Genomic DNA, 26,582 nt, shown 5'->3' with positions numbered 1-26,582 from the left:
TATATATATATATATATATATATATATTATAGATTAGTTATAAAGCTGCAAAATGCAGCAAAGAATGAATTAAATAAGTAGAAAAATATAAGCGCAACAACCAAGAAATAGAAGATCAAGCAAAGCAAGCTCAAAAATCATTATACCTTCATTTTTCCACCCTTCCCCCCGCTTCTTTTAAGTTAAGAACTCAGTCGGCCCCTACTACCCTCGACCTTCAGATCGACTAAGTACTATCTAGTCTATTTATGAACTAGGAACAATCACAGAAAACAACATAGCAGCACAAGAGATAATATTTGCAAGAATGAATCTAAATGCTTAGAGAGGCCTTCAAATCGAATACGAGTAACACTAGCAGCAGCATGATTGCTCTGTAATCTGCCTCAAACACAGTCTTTCCTGCATACAACCAAGAAAAGGGTTACAGGTTTAGTGCAACATGTAGAAGAATTACAAGGAGATAAAAATAACAAACTGTTGTGTGTATTCCACATCCTACAACTAAACAAAATGTTATATCTAAATGTATGTACAAACTACAAAGAAGAGAATAACTAACCACACATCATCCTGGTATCATGAAGATATAGTGTTCCTCAGAACTAGACAAAGATTCAACCCCAATTTTATCAAGTACTCAAAAAGATTTTGCAGTAGTTCTTCATTGATGGCTTAAATATGAAATGACACACTAAATATCGAACTAAAGTTAGTTTATTAAAAAAATGTTTGAATATTGAAGCAAATATTGGTTGCAGCTTTATACCCTTCAACTCGCTGGAATAAATAGTGAAGTGGTCAAAATTGAACTGGAGCAGTAGTACGCTACCCTCCATTCCATCCATTGTATAATAACCAGTTAAATTACCCACACACGTCAAATACCCCCAAACAGAAGTCTTGCTCGCCCTCAAGCAAGTTAGACAAATAAGCACATTCACAAGACCCAAGATTTGACGACTATAATAAAAGTTCGGATTTCCCACCTGCTGGGAAACCTAGTACCTTCTCGCATACCAAAATGCTGACAGTGTCCTTCTCTATGAACCGAATGAACATGTTGAGAAACAGATCGTTCTCATCTGAGATTGAAACAAATGTTATTAGTTGTTAAATATTACTATCAAGCAGCATACCCTGATTGAAACCGAAAATTACTAAATCATTTACCCCGGTATACATCAGGAACAAAACAATGAAGGTTTGCAATCACTTTAATCAACAAAGTCGTTTTCTAATGAGCATAAGATGAACGAGGTACACTGCAAGGTGTGAATTCAAATTTATGTGTTCATATACATTGACACCATGCAATAGTTGTAACTAACTAATTTTGTGAAATAAGAATTATTGAGATGATGTAGATAATACATACTCTAATGGTGCATCCTCTTCACAAACTAGAACATTAGACGATCACCAGCCAGATACAAACTCTCCATGAGGGAATAGAAAGATTGCTGCTAGAGCTTCCCTCTAAAGGAACACATTTGTAGAGTCTGAAAAAAAAATGCACGATTTCATTGAGAAAAGATTATAACAATTGATGAATCAAAAGAATTGAATTGATGTGTACAGTATAGCATATCAATTTCCATTTACTCTTGACTCTTGAGACATAAAACGTCAAATAAAACAAATAACTAACCATCATGCATTGACAAATAGCTTAAACTCTTCTTACTAATCATTTGTATCTCTTTGCAATGACAAAAACCAAATGAGGAAATGAAGTCACTTGAACAGTTCGTGGTAGTTTTTCAATTAGACAATCAAGATGACAAAAATATGCTGGTAAACTTACAAACTCATTCTATGTACTAAGTGACTTGTGAACATAGCAACTACAGTTTGGGAAGCCCTCTTTATTCCATTTCACAAAATACCAGCAAAAAAAAATTAGTTGGTTAGGTTTAAGTTCAGAAATTTGCCACTAGATCCACAGGCACACACTATACTTGCAAATAACATGCAAAATACAAATAAGATTGTCCCCAGACTATATAGTACAAACATTTAAGATAAGATAAGCATGGAGGTGATCATCAATTCTAAGTTATTGCAGGTGCTCAAACTCTCACCTTTTCATTTGAAAGTAACTTTCATAAAATTAGCATCCATTAGTTAAAACAAGCAATTTGATCTCAAAATCTCTTCAAGCACATCATTAGTGTGTTCACATAAGCAAAGACATTTTCTAAGAAACTCAGGTATCATGCTTTGAGTCTTGTCGACCTTCAATCATGAAAAGCTAAGAAACCTTACCATGAAATCTATAGCATTATATAAGATTTTAAAATTAGTTGTACTGAAGGAAAGCTTACAAAGTTTATCATAATGAATGACCGAAAATTTGAAGCATCTGAGACGACATCTGCCAAGCACTTTGTATTACGTTCCAGTTGGCCCTTCGGGTAACTTGCCTCGGTGGGAGCATTTAACTCTCTTGAATCTATACCAAACATTTTTTCAGCAATGCAAGAACCTATACAAAACAAATGCCCAAGTTAACAGCAGGGCAAAATGAGAAATTGAAAACTGCATGTATAAAAGGAAAAATCTTCTCAAAGTGTAGATATTGCAATTCTTATTGTACTGTAAATACTATATACATTTGTTATAGACTCTATTGAGTACTCAACCAGCTTCCAAGGCCATTTATTTTTTAGATGCAAGTTCAGCAAACCTAATGCCAAAGTAAAAAGGAAATGTGTCTAGTATGTACTTGGGAAAGAGCCTGTAAAAACATATATTAAGATGCCAAGATTTGACAATCAATGGGGGTTTATATACCAAAGAAACACTAATATAGCACATATTTGTACAGGCATATGAGATAAAGAAAAATAGGATACTATGTATGTGTTATTTATAGAGCAGCAAGACAGCAAACTGTGGATTAGAAAAAGAAGAAAAACGTCAGCCACAGTATAACTCACAAAAATATAATATATTTAACATATTAATTATAAATCTGCAAAATGCAGCAAAGAATGAATTAAATAGGCAGAAAAATATAGGTGCAACAACCACAAAGCAAATTATCAAGCAAAGCAAGATCAAAAATCAATAAATAGACTTGTGCCTTCAATTTTCCATCCTTTCCACCCGTTTCTTTTATGTTAAGAACTCAGTCGCCCCCTACCACCCTCGACCTTTAGATTGACTAAGTACTTTCTAGTCTATTTATGCAATAGGAACTATCACGGAAAACACCTTAGTTGCACAAGAGATGGCATTTGCAAGAATGAATCTAAATGCTTAGAGACTTCAAATCGACTACGAGTAACACTAGAATATGTTGAATTATCTCAGTAGCCTCAAACGCAGCATGATTGCTCTATGATCTGACTCAAACACAAAGACTTTCCTGAATACAACCAATAAAAGGGTTACAGGTTTAGTGCAACATGTAGGAGAATTCCAAGGAGATAAAAATTATAAACTGTTGTATGTATTCCACTTCCTACAACTTAACAAAAAATTATATTTAAATGTATGTACAAAGAAGAGAATAACTAACCACACATTCAGGCATAGTGAATATATCTTATTCTTCAGAATTAGACAAAAGCAAGTACAGCCCCAATTTTATCAAGTACCGACAAGTGTAGAGCATCAGAAAGATTTTGCAGTAGTTCTTCATTGATGGCTTTAGCATGAAATGACACACTAAATATCGAACTAAAATTAGGTTTATAAAAATAAATGTTTGACTATTGAAGCAAATATTGGTTGCAGCTTTATACCCTTCAACTCACTGGAATAAATAGTGAGATGGTCATAATTGAACTGGAGCAATAGTACACTACCCTCCATTCCATCCATTGTATAATAACAAGTTAAACAATTACACACACACATCAAATACCCCCATACATAAGTCTTGCTCTACTTCAAGTCAAGTTAGACAAGTAAGCACATTCACAAGACATTAGATAATCCTCTACTTCAAGTCACGTCAAATCACACAAATCATTTAGAGAAATTAGGTTGACCCCGAATTCACTCGCGGGTAAGACTATAGAACAAGAATTGTACACGAACTAATTCCCTAAGAGCTAGGCATCCCAATGCTTCAATGTAAGTTCGATCTATGTCTTGGGAGTCTCAAACCATCGTCACTAATTCATAAAGAGAATTTCTTCCAGCTATTCTTTATTTTAAGCACATAAGATCTTTCTCCCAAACTCAAGCAAAATTCATCGCTCACAAGTCAATATGATGCATAAATCGAAAGGTCTTATTCATTTGGATGTAATAGGGCTTTTGGTAAAGGTGTGATCATATTTGGTTAAGTAGCTTATCACATTCTTAAAATACTAGCACATCCATCATAGCATCCTTCACAACATCCTTCACATCTCACTCAATGCGTGCAAAATTCTGACAGCTCAACACCCCAAACTTGAATTTTTCTACCATCTAAACAAAGTCATCTTATTCCTTTGAGCAGATTTCTATTTTCACTTTTTTTCTAGCCTTTGGCTTTTTTTACACATGAAAGGCTGCCTTTTATTTTTATTTTTTTACCAGCCTTGGCTTTTTTTTAACACATGAAAGGCTGCCTTTTATTTTTATAGCCTTGGCTTTTTTTTACACATGAAAGGCTGCCTTTTTTTTCTAGCCTTGGATTTTTTTTACACATTAAAGGCTGCCTTTTTATTTTATTTTTGTTTGAAGACACAGCTTTTTCACTTTGTATCTCAGTATAAATGAATACCACCTGATGAATGTTCCAGGACTTCCATCTTTTTCTTGCCACCATAAATACCCTCCCAAGAATGTTCTAGGACTTCCATCTTTTTCTTGCCACCATAAATACACTCCCAAGAATGTGCTAGCATTTTAATTTTAGTGACTAGGGTAGAAAATATAGGCCAACAAATGGATATAATAAGTAGGATGATATAGTGACTTCAAAATTTTCAACAAAGAAACTAGGCTTTTGGGGCTCAAACTGGCTCACTAGGGGTTTATGTAGGGTTAGGCATGTGATAATTTGGATATGAGGCTTTTTGCCCTATTGCCTAAATCATTTTTATGCACCAATGTCAACAAGATTGCAACTCATAAAGCTCTCATTCAGTCGATCGGCCATATGGCTTTTTCAAATAATTTTTCAAAACCGGAATAGTTCTCTCTCCTTAGCTCAAGAAATCGGGCACCAAAGAACACTCTTGTCACCTTATATGAAGCACGGGAAACCTAGTTCTCCAGAAGTTAGTAAGTAACAACAAGTTTACAGACCAACCCTTGAGAGAAATGAAGCCTACACTAATAACCCATAAAAAAGTGATGAAAGTAGTGACAATCAATAGAGAGAAGATCTTGCATGCATACACAAATAGCAAGAGGTGAAACTCTGTTCATGGAAGCATTTCGTCCTCAGTACAAAGTAGCATAGTACTAGGGCAATTTTTGGATATTTATGAAGCTAATATCCGTTGTTTATCAATTGGTGATATGTAAGAAATCATTAAAAACTAGGGAGATGCACATATTAGAGAGCACAACCTCTCGGAAATTTACTCTTAATCATAATATGTCAATTACAAAAATCAACATTTAAATTCTCTAAAAAATCAACATATGAATGAGAATAAATAGCAGTTAGGCACTCATGTATAAGTAGGAAACATCACAAGTTGAGTATATATGGGTTTGAATGACACCCGAAAAAGATGAGAGGCAGAGTTACCAGAATCCGCAAAGACCAAGATTTGACGACTACAATAAAAGCTCGGATGTCCTACCTGCTGGAAACCTGGTACCTTCTCACAGTCACATACCAAAATGCTGAAAGCAAACCTCTACCAGTGTATCATTATCAGAATAAAAAGCATAATACTCTGTCAATTTAGATCATCTTTGAAACTTTCCAACATTCATTTTTTATTGATCGATTAAATTGTTTTCTTTAAATATATACTGCCATCTTTCCTGCCATCTTTACAAGATCAGTCTTACCTTCCTTTTCTGGCATTAAAATTCCTTTTTATGAAGCTTATTCCCTACAAAACAGTGTGAATCATTTGCTTATCATGTAAGACCCCAAGCAAATTAAGTGTTATTTAAACGTGGTTTTTATTAACATGATTTTCAAATAGTATGCGAAAGGAAGGAAACGTTTTATATTATAGGAAAAAGAGAATTTCTTTTGTTTTCTTTTATCATCACTAGAAAAAATAAGTACTACATAACAACATAAGTTGATTTCTTACAAAAATAAATGTACCTACTCTTTTTTCATCAGGGCCGGGAGTCCAATATAGGAAGCTAGTTGCTCCTGCAGTCAACCTCTTCCCAAGCTCCTACAAGAAGAAACAAACTTCATTAAAATCTTATCAAGAAGAAAACATATATGATTATGATAAAAAAATATATATATGTACTAAGGTAACGATCATTTCTATTAAGACCCCAAAAATAGATGCACTTAACATTTTATGGAAAAGATGAATGATATCCATAGTTAAGCCAGAGAGGTTTTACATGGACTAAATAATTTTCCGATGCAGAACGAACGATTCGGCACTCAAACTGACTTACAAATAACCTACAAAGAAGATTGTCAATCTTAGATAGCCTTAAAATTACAATAAGTATAGAATGCACGCATGCGAGTAATGAATAATTGTGGTGGGTGAAGCAGGTTTATTAAAGAAAAAAAAAAGTGCAGCTATAAGAAGCAGCAGCATTGTGACCATCTGCTAGAATGTTTCATTATCTAAATTGCAAAATAAGAAAGATAGGACATGAAGAAATAATCAATACCCAATTTCAGCATGGAAGGAAGGCATATATTCAAATTACCTCGGCAGTTGTACATCATCTTCATTCAAAAATCCTGCAACTAAAGACTCTGCATGACTTAACAGTGAACCTACATGCAACAGAGTATTAGAATATAGATATGTACTACTACTTGATTAACCAAGGGAAGAGTTATATGCAGGCATACATAAGTTCTTGCTAACTGCGGACACTTTGTCATCTGACAGTTTCTAATAGTCCTCTATGAACCGAATGAACATGTTGAGAAACAGATCCTTCTCATCTGGGATTGAAACAAATGTTATTAGTTGTTAAATATTACTATCAAGCAGCATACCCCGATTGAAACGGAACAAAGCAGTGAAGGATTGCAATCACTTTAATCAACAAAGACGTTCTCGGATGATCATAAGACTGATAAGACTGGTACAAAGTAAATAAATTAGCAAAACGTAATCAAACCTACACCACACTAGTAAGACAATTTAAGTAGACATCCAGTTTTCATTTAGACACAATCAAATGAAAGAGTAGAACAGTTAATAAAGCAATTGGGAGCAAACCAAGGTCATAATAAGACCATTACAGCCAATAAACGAATCAACTAACACACTTGAGGCTGAATATGAATAACTATTGCAGCATCTCTTGTCTTCATTATATAAGACTAATTCTATCATCTTGACAACAGCATCAACATTTCAAGCACATTATAAATATAAACTCTAGTCAACAAGTCAGACGTACCAAAAGCTCATAAAAAACAAACGAAAAAATTATGGTTTAGAGTTTAGACCATGCAAGACAACACAATATATTAACTTTGGAACATACTTGACAAAAAGATCGAAACCATAACATATTTCTTAATATACTCAGATATCTGTAAAAAGTTATAATCTCAGCAGTCAATACAAATGACAACAAATCAAAAATTAGCAGCAACCCCAGGTCTCCTGCAATGAAAAAGCAACAAATATGCATTTGCAATGCAAATACAGTGTCATGAGATATCGTTATACCTATACTTAGAATGAGCATTTAACATACTAACTAAGTCAATGGATTAATCCCTGAAAATTAGATAAGTTTGCTACCGAAACTACTAGGTGTGTATTTCATAGCTTTCTCTACCAACACTCACCTAAAATCAATGTAACTGAAACATTAAAGAGATTCTACCTGAACTAGAGGCTTTAATACATCCAGCCAGAACTTCCAAAGAACACACAAGAAAGCTTGGACACAAATCACAGATTCAAAAACAGCTAGAGGCGCTATGTCTGGTGAGGCATCATCTCACAGATCACTTGAGCATGTATACTCAATTCTAGATAAACATTAACTTCTAGCAGGTAGAACCTAAAAAAGCAAAAGGCCACTCTAACTAAAAATAGAACAAAATACATTTCATAGAGGATAAGATGTCTAGATTAGAAAGCTTAACAGTGTCTCAATGAGATTCTTAAAACTTAGAATTTAGCGAATAAGAAACAACAAAATACTAAGGTTCTCCAGTCTTCTACAGATCATCTCCTTGCTAGTACATTGAAAATCTAGTCAACTCCGAGTGGCGAGAAGCAATAGCCAAGAGAAATGTGAGAACTCCTACAAGATGCTTCAAAGACATCTATCTTGAATAAGGATGGTATCGACTACTGCCACTATAACCTGCTTTGCCTCCGTAAATTCCCCCTCCTGCTCCACCATAACTAGCACCAGGGCCAAAGTCATATCCACCACTTGCCCTAGCTCCACCATAACCTCCAAAGTCATATCCACCACTTGCTCAAGAAGAGAACCCAACCTCATGAACCCAAATCTATATCCCTAACATATCTAGCCAAACAGGAAGATAAAATTGGTAAAGTGGAAAATTAGTGGAAACTTACCTAAGCCGCGAAGTCCACAGCAGTCCGACGAAATTGACAGTGACAATGCAGCCGAGATGGCTGGAGTATGACACCGACCGAAGTGAGACTCCGACGGCAGCGACTGCTCAGTGGATCCTGGAGCGCCTCTCACCGCTCAGCGAGAATCGGCGTCAACAAAATCAGACGGCGAGTCCGTGAGAAGGTCGATAGTGACGTGAATTCCGCCTCATCGATTAAATAAACACTGACATACAACAAAGACAGTGAAATTACCAAAAAGGAACACAAAATAGCAGAAAAATACAAACAAACATGGGAAAATAGACTACGCAAAGAAATTTTTACAAATTAACACACCTTTTTCTAGCTTAATTTGCACGCATTACCACAAACTACAAGTTCGCCCCTAACTAAACCAGTTTCGCAAACCCATTTCGAACATCATTTCCACAAAACTAAATAAACATACAACTGAAAGCAAATTCGGCGAGAAAAAGTTACCGGAGATTGCTTCCACGTCGGCGGCGCCTAAAGCCACGATGAGCAGCCGGCATCGGCGGCGGCGTCGCAGCCAGAGAATTCGAGGCGACTCAGAAGAGACGAGAGGCGGTCAATGAATGTGGTGCTTTTTTCCAACGGTAATTAAAATTTGGGAGGAATCAATCGACCAAAATTTTGAATTTAATTAGAAAGGAAAATTCTTTGGGCTGGGATTAATATCATGATGGGCCGAATGAATTAGAATAAATTAGGGCTGATTATAGTGGGCTATATTTAAATAATTCTTTAAATTGGCTGATTGATCAATTCTTTGGTCTAGATTGATTAATGGGTTAGAAAGGGTTGATTAACTTTTTGGTCTAGATTGATTTAGTAAATGGTGGGCTTATTTTAAGCGGGTTACTTTTAAATAATTTGGGGTCAATTAGTCAAATATGTTGTCATTTAATAACTCCGAGATGAATTAATATCCATATTTGTTTAACTCATCAAGTTATTCTAGTCAAAGGATGAAGATTAAATTCATGCAAATAATTAAAGCCTGATTTAATTAATGCAAAAGAATGTTGTAAATTCTCTAAGAAAAGAATAGGAAATAATATTAACACACATGTATTCTAATTAAGTTTGAATATTTTATTGAGTTTAGTCATCATATTATTTTTATTTTAAAAGGACTATACCGACAAGGAAGTTAAGAACAAACAAGAATTTCAATTAAGAATTTAATCAAACGAGGTGGATTTTCTATTATATACTATTGTATGAGCTTTCTTCCTAATACTCATTAAGTTCATGAAAAATAGTTTCATTTTGCCATTTTGATATTTCCACAAAAAATAGTCTCATTTCTAAAAATAGAATGTTTTTCTCTCATACTCTATCCATTTTTTTCTCATACTCTCTCTTAATTTACCACTTTATAATGCATTTCCTAATACTTCACTTCAAAATAGATAAGTGGATGTCACGACCGTAGTTAGCTAAGGATAGCATAACCCGGGGAAGCCGTGACTAAGGAGGGATTATAAGAAGCGGGGATAGAATTTAGGGAGAATTAAAGCCAAGGCAGAATGAGACGCACAAAATAAAATCAAATAGGGAAATACTTATAGCAAAATACACTCGATCATACAGAATCGAGTGAACGTACTGTTCATACAAGTTCCGATCATCAGAGCCAAAAGTAAAATAGACACTGCCTCTTATCTGGCACAGCGGAAACAAAAGAACGCGGTCCATGTGTGGAGACATGAACCTCTGAGAGTTTTATTCTTAATTACTAGCTTACTCTCCACAGCACTTGTGCCTCCCCCTTTCCACGCCTCAACCTGCACATTTAGAAATATATGCAGGGCTGAGTACAAAAGTACTCGGTGAACACATTGCCGGAAAATACAATTATACATTTGAAAATATTGTCAAGCCATCATCACAATAATACTCGAGGTTTTATTGAAAAGACCAGAGCTTACTAAAATATTCACATTGGGCCGTTTTTCCTGTACTTAGCCGTATCTGATCACATTGTGTCGTCGAGATGGTGTTCTCGCACGGTCACCTTCTCTGCCATCATGTCAGAGGTATCCTTGTGCCGGGAAGGTGGCCACCTTCCACAGTCACCTTATCTGCCGTTCACGGTCAGAGGTATCCCGTGTACACTAGTCCGAGCGGGACACCACCCTCACTGGGACCCGAATTCGACTTATGTATCATTATTCATAATTCACTTGGCCTTAGCCAACAGATAGGCATCATACACAAAAACATTTATGGCAAGACAACTTCTAAAAGAAAATTCACGAACATATTTTCGTGATTCCATACAATACGATTTGTATTTTTAGTATAAGGAAGCTCACCTTGATCGCTTAGCTTTCTTAACTTGAATCCTTCGTTCCGACTTTACTTGCTAACGTACCCTTTTTGAAAATATCACAATAGGAAAATATTAATTTAGTTTTGAACTACTCTAATTAAATGAGAAAACGTATCAAAGTTTAATATTATTCATATTCTTATTAGTATAATTAATATTATTACTTTTATTAGTGTTATTATCATTCACTAAGAATTTTTCTAAGGTTACATTATTTATTACTACTTTATTGCTATTTCGGCTCCGACTAAGTTGATACGCCATGCGTCACTACAAGTTTTTCGTAAAACTATAACAACTCGGATCACAATTAAATATTTCATCTTTCTTAAACATTTCATTTTATGCCCAAAATAAATTAAATTCGAATTTGGGCTCTTCATAATTATTTTTCTGCTGCCCCAATTTATTCACAAGTAGTTGGGCTCAATATATTTTTTTTCTACACGGCCCAACTAATTAAATCAGGAGCCCAATTGAAATTATACACACTCAAATACCCTACCACTTGTCTTCCTCCCTCATTTCACAAAAATGCACAGTAGCCTCTTCTTTTTTTTTCTTACTTGGACGCTGCCGTCGCCGCCTGCCGCCACTCTTCCAGCGTCGCCGCTCCGACGGAGCTCTCTCTCTCTCTTCTCTCCATCTCTCCCTCTTCTCTCTCTTTCTCAACCTCACGCCGGCACTCGTCTTTCTCCCGATCCGCCGCCGTCGTGCATGCCCAGGCTGCGGCTTCGTCGCCCTCCTCCCGGAAGTCCGCCGTCTGCATGCTCCGTCTCCCTCTTTCCCGGTCGGCCTCCCTCTCTCGGTCAGTCTCTCTCTCGCTTGGTTCACCGTACCGCTACCGCCGCTGCGGATCCGCCGAGGATCTCCCCCATCCGCCGACGCCGTTTCTCGACAGGTAGGGTGGTCGGAAAGTTTGTTCCCCTACCCCTCTCTTTTCAATATTTTTTTTAAAGATATTATTATTATTATTATTTTTGATAACTTTGCTAATTACATTCAAACTTTCCAGATTTTCAAAGATATGGAAGCAGTGGCTTTCGGAGCAAAGGTCGTCGCTTGTTGGCGACGGAGTGTCGAGCTTACTGCCGGAATCCGGCAAGTTCATAAAGATAAGTGTCTGTCCTTCTTTCTAGTTGTTAAGGCAGTAGGATCCTACTTGGTTTCTATCTACTGATTTTGGTGAACTAAGAGTATATGTTTGCTATGTGGATGAATAAGTAGTGAAGATACAGTATGATTGTAATTTTTTTAGGGAGGGGAAGATTCTAAAAATATGTGTATACTTATATGTAAAAGTAAAGGAAAATGATGGTTTGAGATTCACCTCTTTTTTTTATGTGGAAAGATATTGGATTGTAGTGAAAAAGTTGTGCAAATCTCCTTCGTACTTCTTTATCTTTCGTAGGTTGTGTGTGCATAGAAATGGATTGTATGATGGTGATGTGGGGTGAATGAAGAATTTGGTTGTATATCTAAGTATACAAAAGATGGCGGCAAGTGACAAAAGATATCATCTTAATCTTTATCTGACAGGAAGAATGATTGTCCTTTAGAAAAAAATTTTGGTTGCAGCTTTAAATGATGTGTGTGAAGGTAATTAAACCCCTTTGGTTGCAGCATTAAATGAGGTGTCGGAAGTGACACATTAAGCCCTTGGGATCTGCCTCCCCTTTTGTTTATTAATATTATATATATATATATATATATATAGGATTGTGTTCAAATCCTTTTCACCTATTAAATCCAATCTCTTTCTTAATCTCCACCCTTTATTTGAGCCGATCCAATGGCCTAAATAATTGATTCTAATTATCAGATTGCATGCATTATTTACGTGAGAAGGGTATAATTGAAATTCTGTGTTGTAGTTAGTTATGGAAAGTGGCGTGAATACCTCCCTCAATGCTTATTGCAGTTTTGCAGCAAATCTTTTCCAGATTTAGTCCACTGCGTGCTCCATATTCCAGCGTTTAGCCGACTGCTTACTGCTAATCGACGATCAATCTTTGTTGAATCGATTTTTTGAATCCAAATCTTACGAATACGGTTCATCCCCGGTATTTCAAGTATCAATGGAAGAAGGTAATATTGCAATTTTCGCCCATGTGAACTGAATTGGTTGCTGTCAATTGTTATAATCTGGGAAAAATTTGTTGGACCATGATTTTGTTGTTGATTTGTTGTTTAATATTGCAGTTTCTAACAACTGTTATGTGTAATTCAGCCGCACGACCCAATATGTTTAACTCAGCGAAATATTGTTTCATGTTTGTGTGCTTGGGTGTTGGTTTATTGAATAAATTTAGACGTTTAACGGTTTTGTTGTTGCTACGGTTTATTCAAGTTTATAGTTTTTGTTATTTCACGTGACATTGGCTTTCAATCTTCCCCGTAGGGTTGCCGATTTATGGGCCCAGGTTGTGGTATAATATGCGATTCAAAACATTTACGTTGGTTTAACATCGAATGATTAGTTATGAAAAATAATACATGTAATGTATAATTATGCTTATGTAATGCACTGTTTTATGTTATATAATGTATACTATATTTCATATAATGCATCTATAGCTTAACATGTATACTGTTTCGTGTTTGTAAACAAGACGCGTTGTGCCTGCATGTTCTGAGCAGATAAAGCCTGTAGTTGGTCAGAGGTTCGAATCATTAGAGTTTGCTCTCGCGTTTTATGATGTGTATGCTAGGGCCGTTGGGTTTGACACGCGCAAACAAGGTGTGAGGAAGGTGGACGAAGTTACAACGTGGTATTACGTCGTATGCAATAGGGAGGGCCATAAGAAGTCCATCGACGATGACCAGTTGAATGCACGTTCCGGTTTCTCAATGAAGCGCCGACGCTTATCGAAGAGATGTGGTTGTAAAGCTAGTATTTCCTTCAAGTATTTCTCTGATAATGGACATCCAGGTTATATGGTACATGATTTCAACGAGGTTCATAACCATGAGATGGTTGAGTTCGAGCATCAGCAGTTTATGTCTGTGAACCGTCATTTAGATGACGTTCACCAGAAATTCATACTTGATTGTTCAAAACCGAATATTGGACCCACATTGACATTTAAGGTTTTGAAAGAAACTCTTGGTGGGTTTGACCTCGTAGGTTGTACGGTCGGTGACATCAGAAATGCGTCACACGACATTAAAGCATATGCGCATGGTTTCGATGTGCAAATGGTATTGGACGACATGGCGAAAAAGAAGGAGATGTCTGAGTCGTACACATATCATTATGAGGTTAATGAAAACAACCAGTTGGTTGCGTTGTTTTGGTGTGACGGCTTAATGAAACGGAACTACCATATGTTTGGTGACATTGTAGCCTTTGACACCACCTATAACACAAACAGGTATATATGCTGCTGCAATAGTAAGTGCATTTTAATTACGTTTGGATTCATTATATTAGCATAACAGTTGCATTAGTCGGATTAGATTTTATTCTATTTGGTAATTATATCAAGTGCATTACAAGTACATATTTGTACATTACGATTCCGTTTCTGATTCATTATATATTAGTTGGATTTAGTTGTTGACACGCAAACGATTGTTTATGTAGGTATTGCATGATATTCTGTCCTTTCACGGGAAAGGACAATCATGGAAGCTCTGTAACCTTTGTCGCTGGCTTGGTATGCAATGAGAAAACAGGGGCGTTTGGATGGTTGTTCAGACATTTTGTTGAATGCATGGGCATAGCACCGAAGATGATCGTGACAGATCAAGACAATGGAATGAGATCAGCCATTGAAGAGGTTTTGGTTGGCACGCGTCACCGATGGTGTATGTGGCACATAATGCACAAGTTGTCCACCAAGGTCCCAAATAGGTTGCTCAGGGATGAAATTTTCAAGAAGGAATTTAGTGCATGCGTTTGGTCCGATCTGCTTGAGCCTGTCGAATTTGAAGAGGAGTGGAAAAGAGTTGTGGAAAGTCATGGGTTGGAAGACATTGACTGGTTTAAGTCATTGTACAAACACAGACATTTCTGGATACCGGCATATTTTAGAGATTTTCCACTGGGTTCGATGATTAGGACCACATCCATTTCCGAATCGGAGAACAGTTTCTACAAGAGATTTTTGAAGCCCCGTGCGAACATAGCCGAGTTCTACTTGAATTTCAACCATGCTGTTGATTTTCAGCGTAACACTAGGACGACGTTAGACTACCACGATGCCACTGCTTTGCCCATTTTGGCGACTACCTTGCCGTTTGAGAAACATGCTTCGACGCTTTACACCGATACGATGTTCAGAAAAATACAGGAAGGAATCGTTGAGGGTAATGATAGATGTCGCGTGCTAGGATTTTCTTCGTCTGAATTTGTTGACACATACAAGCTTGGGGATAGCAATCACAAAGCGTATTTGGTGACTCATGATAGGAGTGATGAGTCATATTATTGCGAATGCAAACTCTTTGGCAGGCATGGATATTTGTGCAGACATATTTTTTTCATTTTCAGGAACAATGAGTTGAAGAAAATACCAGAAAAATACTGCCAGAGTAGATGGATGAAGACTCCGCTAGCAAAGGCGGTACATGGGTGTCACGCCCGCATTTTCTAAGGATATAAAACACGGTTGATCGCGACTAGGGAGGGTTAAAGAAGCGGGGAAGAAAGGGGAAAACAACACAACTTGACCATAGCTCGAAACAAATTAGAATAGCTCGAATAAAATCAGAGTATCATTGCAACAATCAACAACTCCAACTGAAAATATCTCAACAATACACGAACTCAAAAGAAACAATATTTAGCGGAAGCATCTCGAGAGTAGAATAATGTTATGTATGAAGACACAACATATTCTGAACATTTGATAGACATTCTTCACTTTTATGCTCAACACCCACCGCGCTCGTCACCGCTCAACCTGCACATTTTTAAAAAGAAATGCAGGGCTGAGTACTTGATGCACTCAGTGGACTCATGCCTAAAACATTTTTAATAAAAATATTTATCATGCCATTAACGAGTGACCTCGGGGTTTTAACTTTGAAAGGACCCGAGTCACTAAAACATTTCACCAACATCATCATCATCAACCTCAACATCATCAACATCACCATACCATATCTGAACATACATGACAAGGAATGTGGCCACATTCCAAGCCACTAGACCGGCCAACTCAAAGAGATAGCGCACGATCTACGGGGTGTACACTAGCCTGAGTAGGGACTCACTCCCTAGTCAGACCCGAATTCGATTAACCATACATGGCAAAAGCCACTTCAGATAGGTCCCATAGCAACCCAAAAATATGGCATGACAAACATATTTCGCAAAAATAAATATACTTAGGACATAGTCCTTATTTAAAAAAGAAAGCCCACCTCGTTCGTTTAAAGCCTTAACTTGTGTTCCATTCCGTCCTCGAAAAGCATGTATGAAGTCACCTGTTGATTTAATATTCTGCGGCCCAAATCTTCCATTTAATTAGTTGGCCCGGACTCAAGTTAACTCCAATCCAATCTCCTTTCTTTTCAATCCCATTGAATTGCCTCAACACCAAATACTTATGTTGCAGCCCACAATTTATATTACTCCAGGCCCAAATAAAATTAGTATAGTAGCCCAAACAAAGGAATGGTACAGCAGCCCAAAAGCAAAATGAGTAAACTCATTTTGTATAGTGAGAAGCAACGAGCCCCTTCATTTAAAATCTGATGTCTTTCTCCTTCAAATGTGATAACCGAAAAGGAAGTGGAGAAGGGCTCAAAATTGATGAAATAAAGGTTGACTTGGTCTTCTCCAAAATTGGGCTGAAACAGTTCCAAAAAGAATTGGGCTTGGGAATAAATAAATTGGGATAGGAAAAAGAATAATTGTTATAGGCCCAAAAGTAAAATTCTTCTCTCGACAAAATAAACAAGGTCGAAAAATTTTCAGTGCACAAATGACGGTCCTTTCAAGAACACAATAAAAATGGTGGAAAAAGTTGGGGTATTACAATGGGGAAATACAGGAGGACATTCCTACCAGGTCTGTTGTGGATGATAGGCAAGCATTGTCAAAGCACGGCATTTCTCTGTTCTATGGTTTCCTCCGGCGGTTTGAGGGAGACATTGAATTGCTAAGGGCCTTTGTAGGCGGTGTTGAAGACCTTGGTAACTCTCTGGAAGCTGGGAATCCGACAACGTCAGCAACTGAAAAAGGGCGAATGATTGAAGATTTCTATGGCATGGTTCGGCCTGAAGTTGTTGAGGTTCATCCTCCGGATGTTGTCAAGACCAAGGGGCATGCTAGCAGCTCAAAGAGCCGACTGATTTCGAAAAGGGAAAAGGCTATAAAGGATGCTAGTCGGCCTCAAAGACGGTGTAAGGGTTGCGATGAGATGGGCCACCATGACTCCAGAAATTGTCCTGTGCTTAAAGAGAGGGAGATGGAGAAAGAGTTGGGGAAGGGTAAGAGTACGGTGTAATTTATGGATTAATGTAGCCGGATAATTTTTCAATAGGCGTCTATTTTCTTATTCTGTTGGTTTGTTACATTTTTCCGTTTCATAAAAAATAACTAAACTCAGGAATTACATTTTTATTGTAAGACAATGTTGCACATTAGCCGTGTTCAACTGCAGCTTAGACTTATCACAACAAATGTAATTCGGATTCTAAATAATGTTGTAATATTGAACACATGATGAAACAACTTAACATAATAATGCATATGATAAGTACGAAAAATACACCTACTGAGTAGAGACGACAGGTTATGAAAAAAACGCATTTGCATTATAAAGTGCCTCTAATGTAAATATTAAATCAAATAATGCACACAAAGTAATGCATGAAAAAAGGTAAATAATGCACATAGTAAAACATACAATGCACAAATCCGGTTCACATATTAATTAGTGCATAAACAAATATCACATTTGTTATCTGCCAATTTAAAACAGAAATGACCATAATGCACATAATGCATTCACATATTAAACTAATGTAGGCACATTTGCAAAATAATGAAGAGATTATTTGTCATATAATGAACAAACACATTTTCAATTTTCTTTTTCACAATCTAAAACCACATCAACAACATTCACAACGTAATCATATAGGAAAAATAATGCATTGACATACTAAAAGAATGCATGGACTATAAGATTAAATGAAGGCAGATAACAAATAATGCATTGACAAATAATCGGGTTCGTGAAGAATGCACAATATCTTTCTTGATGTTTCGTATTAGTTGACGTCCATACATTGCGTATATGTGGAATGCGTCGTTGTTATTATGTACTTATTTGATATTATTATGGAGTGTTGTGTTGTTATTTTGGACAAGATTTGAAAAACATAACACAATGGCAGACGCGTTTTGGTCCCAAAAATCGTACTAATGGATGTTCGAAAAACTGTGCTTTACAAATAATAAGATAACCATAAAATTCAATAGATTGCTTAAACGCTGCCAATATTTGTCCCATCACCAATTCTATAATGCATACCACACATCACTCAATACCGTATAGGTCGACCCAATTCTCAAACTTGAATTTCGCGGGCTTCTCTTTCCAAAAACGAGTCGCCTTCTTTTGGTTGTCACCGCCTCTAGTGTTGTAAATACAGGTCAAGAGGGTCCTTGCATATTTGATGCGGAACATCTCGACGCTTTTAGTTCCACTCGGACCGAGACCACATTCCCAGTCTTTCTCACTTTCTCCAAAATAAGTTTCCATGTGACGCATGACATAGATCCCTCCCTCGTCAATGAGGTTGTTGTTTCTCCACGGCATGGTGACACGTGTGTTCGACACTTTCTCACCTGGGCTGCCATCTTAGGAACTTTGCACCTCGTTAGTGCTTCAGAAAAGAACTTTTTCTGCACCACCAAATAAAATGGTTAAGTTCTTTCTAATATGAATTATTTCAATCATAAGGCAGCCTATTGTAGTAAGCTTATTACTTACCAGAAGAAATGGTGTCTTGCCGTACTTTGCTTCAACAGAGGCATCCGGTTCTGGGAAGCTATGGTCTATGATATTCATTTTCCCGTCGGGCAAATCAAAACATATCACATATTCCTGCGCTGCACCCCATATTGGGAAAAAGATCTGCACAATGACGGATTATTTTCATTACAACTAATTCAGTATGGGTCAGTTGGATTCAATAAATAATGTACAAATAATGATATCGTTATATGTATACTCAGCCAAATAATACACAGTTTCTGCCGAATAATGCTCAAAGGAACACACACCATATCAAATGTCTCCCACTGAAGGATACTCATTCCTAGCGCTTCTCCAAAGAGCCTGGTCCAGAATGTATCTAGTTTTTGCTTCGCATTCCACTCCGTCGGAGCGTCGACAATGGTTTCCTTCTGGAAATTATTTGGACAACTAGTTAGTTATTTAATAGTATCTCATTAGGTTGCGCATGAGTTTATAGCGTAGATCACTCACACAAGGATTCGTGGAGAAGAACAGCCTAGACACTGGCGCTTTAAGCTGCTCCATGTTGTTCAAATAAGAAGACCATGTGTCTACAATTGCAGGGCTGACCCTCTTGAATGGAGCTAATGATTGGAACTCCCCATGCAATGTTTCTTTGAAACTGTCCTTGTAGACAACGTCGTCCCTGAGAGGCAACTAACAATTTAACAACAACTAATGATTTGTTAACTAGCTTATGAGCAAAATTTCCAAACTTACTTATTTGTGGCTGCTGTGCTTAGCACCCAGTAATACAATTCTCTGTCAACTATGTTGGCCTTGGCTGTAAGTCTGACAGCCCTCTCATTGAACGGCGACCTTGCAGCTAGAGTTGGCTTTTTGATTCTAGCCCTCGTCCTGTTCTTCTCCTACACATTAGAGGATGGATATGTAAAATACAGATGTCACAACCATTGAGCATACGAGCAGTCATCTAGCGCTTCGAAGTTGTTAAAACAACAGCACCATGATGGTTGACACCATACTTGTAATGCATCTCAATATATCCATAATGACCAGATTATAAGAAATAATGAACACACCTATATTACATTCACACACTGACCATTTGACTGGCACACGACCATAAATTCATCATACAAGAATAACCATAATGGATTCACATATTAAATTAATGTTGTCACATTCACAAATAATGAAGATATTATATATAGTAATGAACAAACACATTTTCAAGGATATAGGAACACAATGCATTGACATATGAAAACAATGCAGTGTTTATATGAATTAATGAATACACAAATATCGCATTTGTTATCTGCCAATTGAAACCAGAAATGACCATAATGCATTCTCATATTAAAATAATGTAGGCACACTTGTAATATAATGAAGCGATTTTGACATATAATAAACAAACACATTTTCAATTTACTCTTTCACAATCTAAAACAACAGCAACAACATTCACAATGTACTCATATAGGGAAAATAATGCATTGACATACTAAAATAATGCAGAGACTATATGATTAAATAAATATAAAATTATTGCATTCGTTATCTGCCCATTTAAAACATATATGACCAATCTGCATTCACATATTAAAATAATGTAGTCACATTGTCAAAGAATGAAGAGTTTATAAGACACTAACTAATCCAGCAAATAAACAATGCAGTGTTTATATGAATTAATGAATACACAAATATCGCATTTGTTATCTGCCAATTGAAACCAGAAATGACCATAATGCATTCTCATATTAAAATAATGTAGGCACACTTGTAATATAATGAAGCGATTTTGACATATAATAAACAAACACATTTTCAATTTACTCTTTCACAATCTAAAACAACAGCAACAACATTCACAATGTACTCATATAGGGAAAATAATGCATTGACATACTAAAATAATGCAGAGACTATATGATTAAATAAATATAAAATTATTGCATTCGTTATCTGCCCATTTAAAACATATATGACCAATCTGCATTCACATATTAAAATAATGTAGTCACATTGTCAAAGAATGAAGAGTTTATAAGACACTAACTAATCCAGCAAATAATTTCCATCTCATATTTAAATGTTACAAACTTTGTTTGCAAAATGAACATAACTTTTCCTTACCACATCTCCAGCCTCCTGTTGTATCGCCTTCCCCTGCTGTTGTATCGCCTTTCCCTTTCCTTTGTCTTGCGGAACCACAGTTGGAAGTACCATTTCCATCAGAGTAACACACGGTCTAGACTCGTCAAGAATCGGTGCCTTACCCTTGGTCTGGGGTGGAATCTTTTAATGAAAACGAAGCAAAAAATAATGCATTTTAATAAGTTTATCATGTAGAATTAGATGTATGTAATGAAGGTGGACACTTATACCTTATGTGTCAACGTCTCCTTCACCTTCTTTCCCTTTGCTGTGTCCCCCTTACTTTTTGGTTGTGTGTTGCTGACCTTTACATAAAAACAAAGAAGATGGTGTGAACGTTATGCCAATGCCATTGTACAGTTCAAGTTTTTTTAAAGAAGCACCAACCTTGGCACTTTCCGTTAAAGCTCCACCCTTCTGACCCAATGCTCCTATCTATAGACCATTTGTTGATGTGTTGTCTTTTTTTGTTTGGCCTCCACCGCAGGCGTCTGCCACCCCCTAAACTGCCTCACGGACAGATTCTACAACGGAAGCATTCACCTGTTCCTGTCAAGCACACAATTAAAATTAATTAATATCGGAAACCATTAACAGTGCTCAATGATATGTATCCGGATGCCTACCTCGGTTGTGCTCCTCAAACTCCCGCCAACCACGATGTCTGCTTGCTGGAGCTGTGGGTCGATAACGCCTGCGCCTGTGTGTGTGATATCCGGGATATTGTAAACAAACGGCGCGGGAATGCCGACATCTTCTTCGACATCTTCACCTCCCGGCTGCCCAATGATTGGGGCTTCCGGTGCAATGTCAACATGTGGAGCCTGTTTACCGGCAGTTCCACTCCCCCCCGACCCATCTGACGGTTGGGTTGCAAAAGGATCCGGGCAATTGAAGCCGTCTAGGACGAAAGACGGCCTTGTTGTGCTCTTATTGATTGTCTTCTTCTTGTCATAAGCAGCCATCATTGTTTCTAATTCAACGATCCACTCTGGGCTAAATTCTTCTTCGTCATCACGTGCCTGGGTGAGTCTGGTGACTATTTCCTCATCCGCCACCGCATCCTGATCTTCCATGCCCAGCAACTTTTTCCCAATTTGGCTTCCAGCACGGAAGCACACGTCATCCAGCAAATCCTCCGGTATACGGTTGTAATCATCTAACCAAGCAGAAATAGCGCGTGCCATCTGGGTGCTTGAGGCAGCAAATTGTTTTCTAAAACTGTACGCGCCGACTCCGCCTGGTACTGCAGGCTCTCCTCTGATACTCATTTCAAGCTTTCTTACTTCTTTTTCTTCCAGCCACTTTTCCTTATCAATCCGGGCTTCCAGCCTCCCTGTTCCATACTGCCCGTGCTCTACGTCATCCCTCTGCTTCAAATCCTCGGATGTCCACCCCTTGATAGTTGGCCATGAATGAATCACCCTCCTTCGACAATGCACAACACGGTCCACGTATGCGCCCTGAAAAAATCCACATCAAATTAAGTAGAACATTATTGCACAGTACAGAGGCAAAATTAATCAAGATTTGAACAAGATAATAAGGGTAATGCAATAACTACACATATGTATTGTAAGTATAGTACAGTTTAATGTAGCAAAATGTGCATCTAATGCATATTTAAAACAACATACCACCAAGAAGTAGATTGGACCGCTAAAATTGACACTCTGGCGATTTGCCCAGCTTGGGTACGTGGCCTCGAGCACTGAAAGAACGTATCCACACCAGTTCAAGTGTCTTATTTCGTCCACATCATCTATAAAATTCAAAATCTTCGGTTTGCAGTGGCCATCAGCAGGGGTCTCTATTAACACATTTTCCACCATGAACATATATAGTTTCTTGAAGACATCTCCACCTTTCACCTTCTGCATCATCAGGTGGGAGATGTCCTTTGGGCTCATTTTAAAACGACCCTTCCCACAACGAGCAACAATCATATCATTGAACGCGAACTGGCTTTGATGTTCCGTTGGCCTTGAAATAGCAGTTCGCCCTTTAGGAAATCCCAACGTCAAGCGGACGTCTTTCTCATCTAAATCAAGGTTTACCCCTCCTGTCAGAGCGATCTGGCAGCGCGCAAGATTAAAGGAGCTGAGCACCCAATGGGCTAGGCGACCTGGAATCTCCTTCGCCTCAAAGCCCAAGACGGCCTCAAACCCAAGTTCGGCCACAGCTGCCTTTTGCTGCGGCGTTAGATTCTTCAAGCACGCCAAGAATTCGGCTGGTGTACGCCGGCAGTATAAGTAGTCATCCTTTCTTCCTTTATTCTTTTTGTCTTCAGACTCGGTTTGCGCACTACTTGTGGATGCCTCCGTTAGTCGCTTCCGGAATTTTTGTGCAATTCCAACGGGTAGTAAATCATCTACCGCATCCTCTATGTTCACTGTCAGTTGCTTAGCCCCTGTGAAGCAACAGCAAATTGCATCATGGTTTAGACACATAATTCAAGTATATAGGAAAATAATGCAGTGAAATATGAAAGTAGTGCAGAGTGTGTATGAATTAATGAATATACAAATATCATATTTGTTATCTGCCAATTTAATCCAAGAATAAACATAATGAATTCAAATGTTAAATTATTCTTGTCACATTCACAAATAATGAAGATATTATATCAAGTAATGAACAAAGAGATTTTCACTTTCCTCTTTCCCAATCTAAAACCCCACCAACAACATTCAAAATGTACTCATACAGGTAAATCAAGGATATAGGAAAATAATGCTTTGACATTTAAAAATAATGCATTGTTTATATGAATTAATGAATAAACAAATATCATCTTTGTTATATGCCAATTTAAAACAGAAATGACCATAATGCATTCATATATTAAAATAATGTAGGCACATTTGCAAAATAATGAAGAGATTTTGTCGTATAATGAACAAAAACATTTTCAATTTTCTCTTTCACAATCTAAAACCACATCAACAACATTCACAATGTACTCATATAGGAAAAATAATGCATTGACTTACTAAAATAATGCATGGACTATAGGCCTAAATGAAGGCAGATAACAAATAATGCATTGACATATTACAAAAATGCTGTGTTTATATGAATAAATGAATAGACAAATATCACATTTGTTATCTGCCAATTTACAACAGAAATGACCATAATGCATTCACATATTAAAATAATGTAGGCACATTTTAAAAATAATGAGGAGATCCTGTTTTTAATGAACAAACACATTTTCTATTTACCTAATCACAAACTAAAACTACAGCATCAACCTTAACAATGTACTCATATAGGAAAATAATGCATTAACATACTAAAATAATGCATATACTAGGTGATTAAATGAATATAAAAATATTGCATTCGTTTTCTGTCAATTGAAAACATATATGAGCAAACTGCATTCACATATTAAAATAATGTAATCACTTTGACAAATAATGCAGAGTTTATATCAAAAAATGCTCGAACAGATTTTGTATACCATTTATCATAACAGGAAAAGCAAATATCCATGTTTCACCTACTCTGCGACAATTTCAAATTCCAGTTGTATTATGCATGAAACATGTTATTTGGAAGAAAGACAAAATACACGTATAATGTGCATACCCATTACAGTAATGAACAAACAAACATAGAATGATTTTATGCACATAACTTCAACCACAATACGACTCATGGATACAGTTGACAAATTAATTCACACAATTATGAAAATAATGTGCAAATTATGGTAAACCATGTGGGATTACAAACCAAACATACAAAGCAATTAGAGTTGAAGGCGAAAAACAAAAGCTCACCATCTTGCTGGGATTGCTGCGAATTGGTGGGCCGTCCTCTTTTTGGCATTTTAAGATCTGCGCAGGAATTCAACCACCCAACAGGGAGTTAGACTGTATTAACAAATACGGCCGATTGGTGGTAATCGGGTGATTTGTGGTGTGGGTGTTGTGTTCCTATCGATTATTGGAGAAATGGTTGTTCAAACTCGAAAATTGAAGCAGTTCATTAACAATCGGAAAACCCTACCTCTTCTTAGAATGCGGTGGAGTAATGTTCGGAACAGACCAGAAGAATGCAAATCGACTGAAAAAACGCTTGAATCACCGAACACAATGTCAGCGGCGGCTAGGGTTTTGCAAGTCGGATTGGATTTGAGAACGATTATGGAGAGAGAAGGGGAGTAAATGCGGTTTTTGATGAGTGAGGAGGTAGATGGAAATCAGTGGGCGTATCCCGTAAATTCGAGCCTCCTCGTTTTCCTCAGATTTGAGAATATCAAATTACTAATTCGCCCTCATAATGCACGAAATAGGCGAAATAATGAAGTACGGAATGCTTAATTACTAATCAAATCCGGGTCGTTCATCTCGCATATCCAATGATCCAAATCAAATTGGAACTTAAATCTAATGATAGAATAGGACATTAACATGACCCTATATATATATATATATATATATATATATATATATATATATATATCATTTATTTATTTACTTGTTTATTTGGTGTAGGTATAATCGGCTCAAGTTCGTAGCCGACCCCGTTGAAGTACCCGATTTTTCTTAAAACGTAGGATGTAATAGATTTTGTTGGATGTATCGGACATTAAATTTTAAATTTTTGTGATCTTATTTATTTATTTATTTATTTAAATTTATTATATTCATATATGTGTAATATATCTACATGTTCTATCCATTTGCCTAACGTCAAACAAACAACAACGACGATCTAACGTAGTTCGGACTTAATCGCATAAAAGTCACTTATATAGGTAATCAAGCTAATAATATAGTTTATAATAATATCGGCTTAGCGGGTCGTTACAGTGGATCTCATATTTATGGAGAATCCATCCTCTCTCCTCTACTTCCTATATCTTATTTTCTTTTTTATTTTTAATCTAAATAATTGTATTAACTTTTTCAATAAAAATGTAGCATTTCACATTTTATTTTATTTTTTTCAAGTGAATTTTTCTATAGCATGAGTATTCTTCTCTGCCAAAAACATAATTTTTTAATTATTTCGATTTTATATACTACTCTACTAAGCAACTCAAAATGTCGTGAACTTTAAGTGAAAAACAATCATTAATTTTAATTCTCCAATAAGTAATGAATTGCAGTAATATTTATTATTTATGTAGGAATTATATTAAAGTATATCCTCTTTTGTATTGAGACAACAATAATTTAAACTAGTAAAAAATTTGTTTTAATGTTATCGAAAGTGCCAACATGGCAGAAACGCCGGTAATCAAACCGATGTCGTTTATTGTGTAACCTGCTTGCTTGTTGTGTCATGAGAGTGAACCTTAGCTTCAACAATAAATACATTAAATGACTTAGTGATGTTACTAGTAATCACGTCACTACATGCAGAGATGGAAATGAAAGTTCTTTGTATCCCTGCCAATGAAGACTTTATAAGCATCTCGACTTT

The 26,582-nt window shown here is 36.7% G+C and overlaps 3 protein-coding genes and 1 long non-coding RNA gene across 19 annotated transcripts; 1 reads left to right on the top strand and 3 right to left on the bottom strand.

Annotated features, from left to right (window-relative positions):
• Positions 1–44: 44 nt before the first annotated feature.
• On the bottom strand, positions 45–9,294 carry LOC121790958. 13 transcript variants are annotated; one of them, XR_006048433.1, is made up of 14 exons: positions 9,156–9,294; positions 8,673–8,898; positions 6,968–7,063; positions 6,820–6,889; positions 6,499–6,562; positions 6,246–6,317; positions 5,974–6,017; positions 5,705–5,770; positions 3,220–3,373; positions 2,328–2,488; positions 1,379–1,502; positions 1,174–1,265; positions 990–1,085; positions 45–402 (listed from the first exon to the last, which is right to left on the bottom strand). It is a non-coding gene; the product is annotated as an uncharacterized LOC121790958 (long non-coding RNA). The 13 variants fall into 13 exon arrangements; XR_006048435.1 differs by lacking the exon at positions 3,220–3,373 and having other exon boundaries at positions 6,242–6,317; XR_006048442.1 differs by lacking the exon at positions 3,220–3,373 and having other exon boundaries at positions 5,760–5,770; positions 6,242–6,317.
• A 2,275-nt stretch (positions 9,295–11,569) lies between these two features.
• On the top strand, positions 11,570–15,703 carry LOC121768137 (protein FAR1-RELATED SEQUENCE 5-like). Of its 3 annotated transcripts, none has more exons than XM_042164516.1 (4): positions 11,570–11,935; positions 12,050–13,122; positions 13,675–14,408; positions 14,621–15,703. In XM_042164516.1, exons 3-4 carry the CDS (start codon positions 13,885–13,887, stop codon positions 15,630–15,632), a joined length of 1,536 nt encoding a protein of 511 aa, XP_042020450.1. In that variant the 5' UTR covers positions 11,570–11,935; positions 12,050–13,122; positions 13,675–13,884; the 3' UTR covers positions 15,633–15,703. The 3 variants fall into 3 exon arrangements, 2 of the variants coding, with proteins under 2 accessions (XP_042020450.1, XP_042020458.1); XM_042164524.1 differs by having other exon boundaries at positions 13,647–14,408; XR_006043292.1 differs by lacking the exons at positions 13,675–14,408; positions 14,621–15,703 and adding an exon at positions 13,436–13,588.
• Positions 15,704–18,405: 2,702 nt separating this feature from the next.
• LOC121775554 lies at positions 18,406–21,212 on the bottom strand. Its single transcript, XM_042172645.1, has 6 exons — positions 21,120–21,212; positions 19,760–19,882; positions 19,485–19,670; positions 19,280–19,402; positions 18,987–19,130; positions 18,406–18,898 (listed from the first exon to the last, which is right to left on the bottom strand). The coding sequence occupies exons 1-6, from the start codon at positions 21,210–21,212 to the stop codon at positions 18,647–18,649; spliced, it is 921 nt and encodes a 306-aa protein (XP_042028579.1). The 3' UTR covers positions 18,406–18,646.
• A 43-nt stretch (positions 21,213–21,255) lies between these two features.
• LOC121762870 lies at positions 21,256–25,545 on the bottom strand. Of its 2 annotated transcripts, none has more exons than XM_042158884.1 (7): positions 25,161–25,545; positions 24,932–24,988; positions 22,778–23,550; positions 21,767–22,603; positions 21,528–21,689; positions 21,371–21,445; positions 21,256–21,281 (listed from the first exon to the last, which is right to left on the bottom strand). In XM_042158884.1, exons 2-5 carry the CDS (start codon positions 24,978–24,980, stop codon positions 21,642–21,644), a joined length of 1,707 nt encoding a protein of 568 aa, XP_042014818.1. In that variant the 5' UTR covers positions 24,981–24,988; positions 25,161–25,545; the 3' UTR covers positions 21,256–21,281; positions 21,371–21,445; positions 21,528–21,641. The 2 variants fall into 2 exon arrangements, with proteins under 2 accessions (XP_042014818.1, XP_042014826.1); XM_042158892.1 differs by having other exon boundaries at positions 21,371–21,440.
• Between the last annotated feature and the right edge of the window lie 1,037 nt (positions 25,546–26,582).

Source organism: Salvia splendens, chromosome 2 (assembly GCF_004379255.2).
Source record: "Salvia splendens isolate huo1 chromosome 2, SspV2, whole genome shotgun sequence".
Taxonomy (NCBI): domain Eukaryota; kingdom Viridiplantae; phylum Streptophyta; class Magnoliopsida; order Lamiales; family Lamiaceae; genus Salvia; species Salvia splendens.
Note: the sequence above shows the minus strand (reverse complement) of the source record. Positions and strands in the feature narration are given on the sequence as shown.

What these genes read in the sequence shown, in the direction of transcription:
- LOC121768137 (XM_042164516.1), top strand. Translation starts at nt 13,885, where the DNA reads ATGAAGCGCCGACGCTTATCGAAGAGATGTGGTTGTAAAGCTAGTATT. An exon ending in ACCACCTATAACACAAACAG is followed by an intron (nt 14,409 to 14,620) that starts GTATATATGCTG and finishes TTGTTTATGTAG; the next exon opens with GTATTGCATGATATTCTGTC.
- LOC121775554 (XM_042172645.1), bottom strand. Translation starts at nt 21,212, where the DNA reads ATGGTACTTCCAACTGTGGTTCCGCAAGACAAAGGAAAGGGAAAGGCG. An exon ending in AACAGGAGGCTGGAGATGTG is followed by an intron (nt 19,883 to 21,119) that starts GTAAGGAAAAGT and finishes TCTAATGTGTAG; the next exon opens with GAGAAGAACAGGACGAGGGC. An exon ending in TCTTCTCCACGAATCCTTGT is followed by an intron (nt 19,403 to 19,484) that starts GTGAGTGATCTA and finishes AATAATTTCCAG; the next exon opens with AAGGAAACCATTGTCGACGC.
- LOC121762870 (XM_042158884.1), bottom strand. Translation starts at nt 24,980, where the DNA reads ATGCCAAAAAGAGGACGGCCCACCAATTCGCAGCAATCCCAGCAAGAT. An exon ending in GCAGCAATCCCAGCAAGATG is followed by an intron (nt 23,551 to 24,931) that starts GTGAGCTTTTGT and finishes GTTGCTTCACAG; the next exon opens with GGGCTAAGCAACTGACAGTG. An exon ending in GTTTGAGGAGCACAACCGAG is followed by an intron (nt 21,690 to 21,766) that starts GTAGGCATCCGG and finishes TGTGCTTGACAG; the next exon opens with GAACAGGTGAATGCTTCCGT.